At 45.9% G+C, this 10934-nt stretch overlaps 1 protein-coding gene across 5 annotated transcripts in view; it reads right to left on the reverse strand.

The window, feature by feature from the left end:
• Syt16 (synaptotagmin 16) overlaps positions 1-9802 on the reverse strand; it is a 243825-nt gene extending 234023 nt beyond the window's left edge. For 2 of the 5 annotated variants that reach the window (XM_040742924.1, XM_040742929.1), the window contains exon 1: positions 9705-9802. Coding sequence is in view for 1 of the 5 variants with exons in the window: in XM_040742930.1 (XP_040598864.1) it covers positions 9207-9219 (13 nt within the window). In the remaining 4 variants the exon portion in view is untranslated. Of the gene's footprint in view, positions 1-423; positions 573-9206; positions 9314-9514; positions 9624-9704 lie in introns of those variants that run through there. The other 3 variants (XM_040742925.1, XM_040742930.1, XM_040742926.1) reach the window with 3 other exon arrangements.
• Between the last annotated feature and the right edge of the window lie 1132 nt (positions 9803-10934).

Below are 10934 nucleotides of genomic sequence, written 5' to 3' on the forward strand. Positions count from 1 at the left end.
CTAGAAGGAAGGGTTTCTGTAGTCTATGGTTCCAGAGGGCTGGGCGTCCACCACCATCACAGCAAGGAAGCATGGCGGCCAGCCCCACGCATGGCTGATCTCCACAGATGAGACTGTGCTCACTAGCTCCAGAGGGAGCTACCCAGGGCTCACAGAGGGGTGGGTAAGGGGCTTGGACATGCAGAAGGTAATAACCCTGAAAAGAAGCCAGGCGGTGGTGGCGCACGCCTTTAATCCCAGCACTCGGGAGGCAGAGGCAGATGGATCTCTGTGAGTTCGAGGCCAGGCTGGACTGATAGCCTCCCAAACAATACAGAGAAACCCTGTCTTGTAAAACCAAAAAAATAAATAAATAAAAATAAAAATAAAAAAATAATAATCCTGAAAAGTGTTATCTCGTTAAGACATGCCTGAGAAACTTACCAGCTCCTGCTCAGGCAAAGCAGGCCATCGTGAGAAACCGCCTGTCTCAGCAAACAGTTCTCACTGAGGTGTAGATGTATCTAGCTGAAAAGGGTTGAGCAAAGACGGCTAGATGACTCAGGGAGGGTTGGTTTCTAGTTTCCTGCAGCCAGGGCATTCTAGCACTACAGACCCTGAAACAAAACGAAACAAAAAAAGGAGCAGGGGCATTGTCTCTCTCTTAGCTGTTTCAAGCTGAAAGGGTCTTCTCTGGAGAGGGTAGTTTAAGGTCTGTTGAAAAAGAGATGTGGCAGCACAGGCCTTTAATCTCAGCACCTGGGAGGCAGAGGCAGTATCTCTGTGAGAAGAGGTCAGTCTGGCCTACACAGTGAGTTCAAGGACAGCCTGAGCTACATAAAAAGACCCTGTCCCAAGAAGAAAAGAAATTTAAAAAGAAGGAAGGAAAGAAGGGACGGATGGAGGGAGGGAGGGAGGGAGGGAGGGAGGGAGGGAGGGAAGGTGGGTGGGTCCTCTGATCACTTAGCAGGAGAGTTTTAACTTGATCAGCTGTGATGGATCGTGGGATTGGTGTCAACTACTCCTGAAGAAACTTTTGAAAAAGAATTGTCAGAGGGCTGAAAACAGATGATTTTGTTCCAGAATGAACCTGAGAGATTGCCCAGGAAGGCAGAGGGAGGAGGAGGAGAATGGGACAGGGTCAGCTGGTGAGAGGAGCTGTCCACAGGCAGGAGCTTGCATAAAGGGCAAGAAGACAGGTTTGTATTGTGTCTCAAAGGGCCACGGGTATTTGGCAGGGGTGAACTGGGTCCGAAGGGAAGGAAGCCAGGAGAGTTATAGGTGGAAGACAGAAACAGCTCAGTGTTCAGGACTGTGGAAAGAGCAGGGGATGGTAAAAGGCCAGAGGAAGCAAGGGCTGTCTCGGGAGCTCTACCATGGTACAGGAACTGAAAAGGAGTCGGTTACTGTGCAAAGAAACAGTGTAAGAAGGGTGTGGGTCCACAACAGCTAGGAAGCAGGAGCAGCCCAGGACTGCTGAGACGGTGGGCAGACAGACCCAGCAGCTGGATGAGTCCGTGGAACCGGTTGCTTTTAAGAGCTGGTGACTCTTGTGGGGTCTCCATGGCCTCCCTCAACACGAGAACAGGTGACTCTTCACGGCTGCAGAACATCGAGGGATGAGCCACAGTCCCCTGGGACCTCACTTACCTTGGAGGATGAAAGGGAAAACATTCTCCTTTTTGGTCTCTCTGACTACATTATAATAGACTTCAAATATGGTTATCAAACACCTTGATCGCTTACACCAGTCTGCTACTTTTAACTACTGGATAATATTTTAATAGTTGGATACTTCTAAATAAAATTTGATTAGACACACATTTAGCTAGTTTTTATAAGTGGTGCTCTTAAACCTTAGAACCTCTGACCTTAATATGTGTGCCATGGCATGTGTGTGCATACACACACATTTGTACACATGCAATAAATAAATTCAATGAAAATAGTTTAAACTTGGAGCAACATCCTGTCCTCTCCAAAATACCTCACACCTTGGCATCCATTAGCCCCAGGAGAAAAAGAATTTCTGTGACCAAAGCAATTATTTCAGACTTTAGCAGCCTGTGTCGTCCATCGTTGGAAATCATGCCCATGACTTGCTTTAAGCAACAAACTACCAAAGAGATGAGGAGATATCAGTGTTGTGACTCTATTATGTAAGACTTTATCATCCATCTTCCTAAGATACTTTCCTTTGTGGATCATGTGTGTGTGTGTGTGTGTGTGTGTGTGTGTGTGTGTGTGTGTGTGTGTGTGCATGTGTGCCTGTGTGTGTGGTCCATAGGTCAGAGACTGATGCCAAAATGTCTTCCTCAATTATCCTCCACCTTAATTTTTGAAACAAAGTCTCTCATTGAACCTGTCTCTCCCTCATTGGGCTAAACTGGCTGGCCAGGAAACCTTAGAGATCATCCTTGTCTCTGCCCCCCAGAAATGGAATCATAGGTGCTCACCATTACACCCTGAGTTTTACATAGGTACTAGGGATTCACGCTCAGATCTTCATGCTTATGAAGCAAGTGCTTGACTGAGTCATCTCCCCAACACCCTCCACTTGCTTACCTGGATGAAATAATGTCTATCAGTTAGAAGAATCACATAGAAAGAATCCCAGACAATACCCAGTAAGAAATTGAGGTCTTTAGTCCCTTGGCCTATGGTCTGACTCCTGCCAATTTCTTATGATATCAGAAGTGGATCCTTCCTGGTCCAGTCTTCCTATGAGAACTCAGCCCTACTAGCTGAGGCCTTAAAGATTTCTGACCCACAAAGCTGTAAGCTGACAGATTTGCTATTCTAACCTGTTATGCTTGTGGAAATTCTTTTCACAGCACTAGGTAACAAACTCAATGTAAGCACAAAGAAAGTAACAATGTAGAAAGAGATTTGGGTGTTACTGATGGGTGACATATAACTGGATGGGTTCTGCCATCTTCAAATCAGCATAAAAGTTTCCAGAACTTTCAACCCAGAACTCAACTTTCTCAAAGTCACTAGCATCTGTGTTATCAGCACATGTCCCATAAGTGCGCGTACGCGCACGCACACACACAGAGTACACACTACAAGCACACTTACACAAAACAATCAACATGGAAGAAGAAAACTCTATGATTAATGCTTCTATTTAAAATCTAGAGCTCGGCACCTTGTGTGGTTTGTTATAGAGTCTTACATTTCTGAACAGAACATTTGATCTTCATTTTATATTCTTTACAATAACAGAATTAATCACTCGGTACCCTGTTTCTGGGTTGTTATCGTGAGATTAGCTGTACGCTATGGGAGGCATCTTGTAGAAGGGGAAGGATAGACATTTATTTAACACCTACTGTGTGACAGGGGCTTTGCATAATCTCACTTGTTTCTTGTCTCTCCTGGGAGTGGAATAAGCAAGGTCCTCCAGGAAGGTAATTCACCTGATATCATCAAGTCCCCGAGTGGCAAAGCCAGAGTTCCTAACTCAGGCCCCTCTGAAACCAAGCAGACGTCCTTCCCACAGCACCACACTCTGCTGTCCAGGGTTCTAAGATGCATGAATTACACCATTCAAAAACCCAGGCGTGATTGGTAGATTAGAGTGTTCGCTTGACATAAACCAGGGGAGTTTTCATAAATCATTTTATGAATCTTAACCTTCACTCCACTGTGAGTCAAACTACAAAGTGAGACTTGCTGCATTCCTAAAATTAGAATCCAAAGAATATCACACTCTGACAGTATGAAAATCTATGCTGCTAAGAAACTAGAAATTGATAGTTTTAAAAAGAGATCTATTCTAAAGGGATGGCACCCATCCACAACTGTAAACTCCCTAACATGAGATATGTAGCATCCTTAACAGGAAGATAGCCATGCGGAACTTCACAGTGTGTTTCAGATACCTCCCTCATCCACTAGAACATCAGTCCTCAACCTATGGGTCAGGATCCCTTTGAAGGCTGAACAATCCTTTCACGGGGGTCACCTAAGACCATCAGAAAAATGCAGATAGTTACATTACAATTCATAACAGTAGCAAAACTTCAGTTATGAGGTAGCAACAAAAATAATTTTATGGTTGGGGTCACCACAAGATGAGGAACTGCATTAAAGGGTCGCAGCATTAGGAAGGTTGAGAACCACTGCCCTAGAAAGAGCCGTGACTGGTCCAGTTTTATTTTATTATATAGATAGCCATAGACAAATTCTGTTGCTAAATGGAATCTCAGTGACTAAATGACATCTAAATGACCTGAGTATATGACATGCAAACCCACCATACTCAGGAAGAAGCCTATTCCTCCTGAGAAAGCTGGCCCATTGCTGTTATGAAACAGGTAAGGCTCATACTATACGCATTGAGAGAGTCAAGTCAGTCATGAGAATGTATAGTGTGTGTACCAATTTAAAATGTCAAGCAGAGATTAAAACAAGTATGATTCGCCAGGTGGTGGTGGTGCACACCTTTAATCCCAGCACTCGGGAGGCAGAGGCAGGTGGATCTCTGTGAGTTCAAGGCCGGGCTGGTCCGACAGCCTCCAAAACAATACAGAGAAACCCTGTCTCGTAAAAAAAAAAAAAACAAGTATGATTCAACTCCAATAGTATGAAAACATGTATATTCAGATTAACTCCCAGAATATTTTATTGATACATCAACTGAATTAATCAGCTCAGAATATTGTCTCCATGCCTTATTTATGCTTGTGTATGTCTATATATGTGGGCAAAAATCCATATACATAAAACAATAGGTAATTATTTTAAAAAAAGAGCTAACATTATTGTGTCAATCAAAAATTAGGAGTCCATCACTGTGAGTCTTTCTAAAATACAAGTCCGGAGTAACTAGAATACAAAAACTTATTGAGAAATTACAAGAACAAAATGAGGAGCTGCTAGGCTTATGGAATGACATCTTGCTTCATTTGTCTTAGCCCATTCTTGTTCATATGACTTTGCGTACACTTATAAACATACACATGCATATATATTTGTTACCCCAGCAAATTTGAGATTTAGCTGCAGATATATGCTCCCTCTCCCTAACTACTTCAGTTTCCCCTAATAAGAAATCCATTTTTAATTTGTGAAATTTGACATTGATGGCAATTATCTCATATATTAACTGCAGTCCATCTTCAGATTTCACCAGCTGTCACAGCACTGTCCTCTATACTGCTGTTCCTGACCCAGGGTTTGATCTCAATTCTTCCACATTGCCTTGGCTGCCTCATTGGTATAGATGAAAGTCTCAGGGGTCTCCCACGGCATTAGCCTTTACAAAACATGTAGCAATTGGGATTTAGGCAGTGCCTTCTCGTGATTAGAACCGGGTTGTAAGGGGTGTCCTTCCTCAGAGCCTCCTTTCTATCAGGACATCAGCTTCTAGAGATTATTTAAGATGATGTATCCCAGGTTTTCCCACTGTAAAACTACCATTTACCCCTTTTTACAGTTATCGAGAAGTCTGTGAGGAAATTCGAAATTCTTTAAGAATGTAAGTATTCTGCTTGTCTTAGCTAGGGTTTCTTTTTTTTTTTTTTTTTTTTTTTTTGGTTTTTCGAGACAGGGTTTCCCTGTGTAGCTTTGGAGGCTGTCCTGGAACTCGCTCTGTAGACCAGGCTGGCCTCGAACTCATAGAGATCCGCCTGCCTCTGCCTCCCAAGTGCTGGGATTAAAGGCATGCGCCACCAACGCCCGGCTCTTAGCTAGGGTTTCTATTGCTGTGATAAAACACCATGGCCAAAAGTTGGCAAGTTGGAAAGAAAAGGGTTTATTTGGCTTACACTTCTGTATCTCTGTTTATCACCAAAGGAAGTCAGGACAGGAACTCAGACAGGGCAGGAACCTGGAGGCAGGTGCCGATGCAGAGGCCATGGAAGGGGGCTGCTTCCTGGCTTGCTCCTTGCTCAGCCTGCTTTCTTATAGAACCCAGGACCAACTCCGGAATATCCTGCATACAATGAGCCAGGCCCTCCCATGTCAATCACTAATTAGGAAAATGTCCTCCAGCCCAGATCTCACCGAGGCGTTTCCTCGGATGACTCTAGCTTGTGTCAGGTTGACCGTAAAACGAGCAGCTCCTCTTCAACTTTCTACACGCTAGTTCAGGAACCTTACAGGTGATTCTTGATGGAAGCGATCACCAGTGGTGTTTGTTAGGAAACGGTGCATTTCCTGAAGACACCATCACTGACGAATACTTTCCAGGTAGGTTGTCATTTTGCCCACAGTTTTAGTTGCCCTCATTTGTAAATGCTTTGGTAATTACTGTGGTTGGAGATAATTCTACTCGACAATGAGTCTATTTTCACTCGGGCACTTTCTTCTAAAGTCTACACATTGTACTAGAACATGTGCAGTCCCGACCTGACGGTAACCCCCGCCTTTACCTGTTAGGGACTTGCATTTACCCCTTCCTGCCTTGGCTCGCTCTCTTCCCTCCGCACTGAGCAGAGTGGAAACGGCTGATGGAGTTGGAAAGATGGGAATAAAAGAAGCTGCAGGTTGCTGGGAGAAAGTGGAAGGGAAGGAAAGGCCACTGGTGGAGGCAAAAATGACTCCAAATCATCCATGCAATAAAACAAGAACCACCTAAAGAGACCAGAGGAATTCCTTAAGACACAAAACACTTATCCGCAACATCTTAAGAGAACCAGAAACTCAAAACTTGCCCAAGGTTTCTGGCACAATTCAGGTAGCTATTTGCAACAATTTCAAAACATGCCTGTCATCCCTGAGAATTTATTCTTTTTATTTCCTTTTTAGAATATTTGATTTGTCCTTTGACAATTTTATATTTTATACAATGCTTCTTGAGTGTTTATTTTCCCTTTTAAAAAGATTTATTCTTTAAAATTATGTGTGTGAATATATGTGTCTGTGAGGGTGTATTTGGAGATAATTGAAGGTACCCTTAGAGACCAGAAAAGGGTTACCCTGGAGCCATAGTTATGATGACTGAATAACCCAACATATGTGCTGGGAACTATACTTGGGTCCTTGGGAAGAGCAGTATGCACTCTTAACTGAAGAGCTATCTCTCTAGCCACTTGAGGAAATTTACTCTTAAAAGCACACACTGAAAATGCACACATACAAATGCACTTCCAAAAAAACAGGCCATAGTGATTCAGAAATGAAGAACCATGATTTTAAAAAGTATTGATAATGCAATAAATGTCATGATGGAAAGAGAACCAGACAAACACCTCACTCTCAGAACACGAAATTATCTGGAACACCCATTACATTAAACACGGTTCAAGACACCTCTGAACACCACCACTTACAATACAAACCTAGCTGTTTAACCGTTTCATAATGACTTGCCAAGGACCAGCTGTGGTTCCAACTTCTCTGCATCTCTGGAAATTGCCCTTCAAACTATGAGCTGTCTGGACAAAAGGGCATTCTTTCTGGGTCACAGTCTATTTTGTGTGACACTGTTTTCCAGGCAAATATTTTTGAAACATCTCTGTGTTGTACATACACTTTGATGCTACACTGATAGAGAAGGTTCTTCTGGATTCCTAGAATGACTAGAGTACAACAGTCTGGACTTTCCCTGGCTCCACAGCTGGTTTTTCCCTCAAGGAGAAATAATGTAGGGAGACAAGGAAAGTGGAAAAAAAGCAATCAGCTACCACGAAGGCAGAGTGTGCCCAGGCTTAATGCATCCTAATGAAATCCCACTGCATGATGTCCCACCTGCCTCCCACCCGTCACCCTGCCCCCTTACCTGAAGACAACTTCTATAATGTTAGAACTTGTTAATTACCATTTGCATGAGTAAGGCCAGGTGTAACTGTTTCGTACTTTACTCATAAAAACGTTAAGTCTCCCATTTCTTCCCCTAGACCCTCTCTCCCCATGACTGCACTTTTTGGATATATAAGCAGAACTGAGAACAAAAAGAATGATTGATCTCTATTAGCTGATTTCATGCTAAACACCTGATCTACCCTGTTGAAGGCAGAGGGAGTACGCTGGCTTCTCCACGAGGATAAAACCGTGGCAAACGGAAGAGAGGACATGTACACACCTGTCCCTTTCACTTTGAGTGCTCGCCACTTTCTGACACATCCATTGCTTTTCAGGGCATGTCAGTCTTGTCACAGACATGTTTGTGTATGTATACACACATGTACACATACATTTGCACATGCTTTTCTTGAGACAGGGTTTGTCACTTGATATCCTCCCGACTCAGTTGCTCAAGTGTTGGGATTACCGATGTGTGCCCTCACATCCAACAGCCAGGTGATAGCTTTAAGGTTGAAGGCAGGGCCACAATCCTGCAGCCGGTGAGTTTGGGAGACATAAATAACGTGGCTTTTAATTAAAAGCAAAAACAAATCAACTTGCATCCTCTGTATTGTATCCAAGCTGTTTTCTTTGCTGGATAGTGGTTCAATTTAAAAGAAAAATAGTGAAATTTTGACCCTTACCATCCATCTTTGTCCCTTCTAATCTCTCAAGATTGCCTTATAAATGACATCTGTAACCATACCATACATTCATTCAGTGAATAAAATCCCTACTGTGTGCCCTGCTGAGGGCTTTAGATGCTAAATCTAAGACAAGTATGACTTGATGTTCCACTCCGTGCTCCTTTCGAGGTTCCACTAACAACAGGTCAAGCTCCAGCTACATGTAATTAGCTTTCTTAGCAGCAATCCTAATTTCCAAAGACAACAGCAAAGACGCCAAGATGCCAGCAGCAGGCCAGTCAGAGCCTCCCAACACTTCCAGTCTTCCATCTCAACCTTCCCTGCACGCCCCTCTCATTCATTCATGGCAGCCAGACATGGTCTCTGGCTTCAGGGCCTGGAAACAGAGCCCACTGGAGCCACCTGGCAGGAGGAGGGCGTGCCAGTCTGACTCAGAACTCCTGGAGAACCTTGAACTCACAGCGCCCCAATACTGGGCTCCCTAAAAGCTAGCTCTGGGCCTGGAGACAGTCCCCGAAGGGCTGTGAGGCCCAGCTCCGTTGCACTCCCTACATCAAGTGTCCCCTCCAGCCAGGTGCAGCATCCCTCCTGAGGGGCCCTCGGACCTCCTGTCCTCCCAGGTCCTGCCCGGTTACACGGGATGATGGGCATGGTGACAAGGGCCCCCGCTCTGGAGATGAGGAACCCTGACGCTGCTCCCGCGAGCCGGCCACAAAAGCAGGAGCGCGCGGGAGGAGAACTCGCCACCCCAGGGGCCTCGGCCTCCCCAGGGTCCCCAGTACTTACTGTCAGTCGCCATGGTCGTGTCAGGGGCTGTGGGGCGGCCGCCCGCGGCTGGGGTACCCACGCCGCGCCCGGCCGCGCGCGCTCTCGACAGGCCCCGCGCGCTCGGGGGCCCGCGACGCGCACAGACGCTCCAGCCGCGCGCCCCCGCCGCGCTGCCCCGCGCCCCGTGGTCGCCCCCGCCGGCTTCCCTCCACCCCAGCCGAGCACGGCTGGCCCTCAACCCGGCCTGCCCAGCCCAGCCCAGCCCGCAGCAGCTTCCCTCCCAAAGACAAAGCAGCCAGCAACCTGGCCCACTCCTCTCCAGGTACCTTGCCTGCTCTATTGGCCCCTGCACGCTTGTTTTCTTGCCTCGCTTGTTTCAATTCATTCAGATCTGGTTTTTCTTTCCAGCAGGGTCCACTCTGAGCCCCAGCTGAAAGGAGCCAAGCAGGGGCAACAGGTGGGAGAGGGCAGCAAGAGTCACCCAGGTGCCTCCAGGGCTTGAGGACCAAGACTCACCAGGTGCTCCTCTTCTTCTCTTGTTTTGTCCCCGAGATGAAAATAGAACTCTCAGAAAGCTATTAGATGAGTTAATGGAGGGCGTTATCACTGGAAACCTGCGTGAACTAACGAGTGAGCAAATGGCCAGATAACTAATTGGATGCGAACCGAATGGGCAACTAGCTGGTGGATAATTGTGGACAAGACAGGCTTGTCAGATCACTTGTAAAGGACCAGCTCAATGAGAAAGTCAAACGGTATGGCCTCAAGGGCCATCGTGATTAAAAGGGCTTCCAAATGAGTCCACCTGTGGGCCTTGTATGCCGTACATCTCGTTGAAGGCTGGAAACCAATTACCGAAGGATTCTTGCTGTATTTAGCAAATGAGAAACCACCACCGTATCCTACACGGGAAAGCGTCAGGTGGCTCAAACACACAGCCTGTAGTGCATGCACAGGAAACCATTTGTTTTCGGCAGGCACGATGCATTTGGTCCACTCGGGATGCTCATCCAACCCAAACAGTAAGGGTGCCAATGGGCATCATCCCAGGCATGACTGTACAGCAACAAGATTCAGGAGTAAGGCAGAGTGGGAAGCTGCTGCCATTTGCCCAGCAAAGGAAGGTCCAGGAGAACAAGAGAGGAATCCTCTGAGAACACAGGATGCAGGTGAGGGTGTCAGCCCTGAGGCTGAGCCACACCCCCGTTCCACACTGCTGGCCTGGGACGGTGCCTTTAATCTAGAGCATGTGTGATTCTCAAACACACCTAAGAAGCGCAGACACCAGGCTCGTGTATTAGTTACAATAACCCTCTATGACAGGCCAACAAACAAACAAACGAGACAACGAAACCTTGAAAAACGCTGAGTGGGGGAAAGGAAAAAGAAAAGAGCATCGAAGCTCGAAGCCATGAGGTTAGGCTGTTTCGAGGGGCAAGATGGAGAGATGGGTTTGGCTCGAGGGGTAGGACATCGATGAGGTTCCTTACTCATTAATCCCAGTGCTTTCCGAAACTATTGGAAGGATAGTGATGACTCAAAGCCATGAGTAGCATGTGGGCCAGTGCAGCCAAATGTCAGCTGGAAAGGGTTAAGAAGACTTCTGGACTTCAAAGATGGGGAGGCCCCAAGTATGACAGTCTCTCAACATGCTTGACAGTAAATGGATGAAGAGAGTGTCGAAAGAGCAGGGATGACATGAGGTTTATTGTTTGGGATAAATGATTGTTCCACAAGATAATCCAT

The sequence above is a fragment of the Mesocricetus auratus genome, unplaced genomic scaffold, assembly GCF_017639785.1.
Source record: "Mesocricetus auratus isolate SY011 unplaced genomic scaffold, BCM_Maur_2.0 Super-Scaffold_15014, whole genome shotgun sequence".
Classification (NCBI taxonomy): Eukaryota; Metazoa; Chordata; class Mammalia; order Rodentia; family Cricetidae; genus Mesocricetus; species Mesocricetus auratus.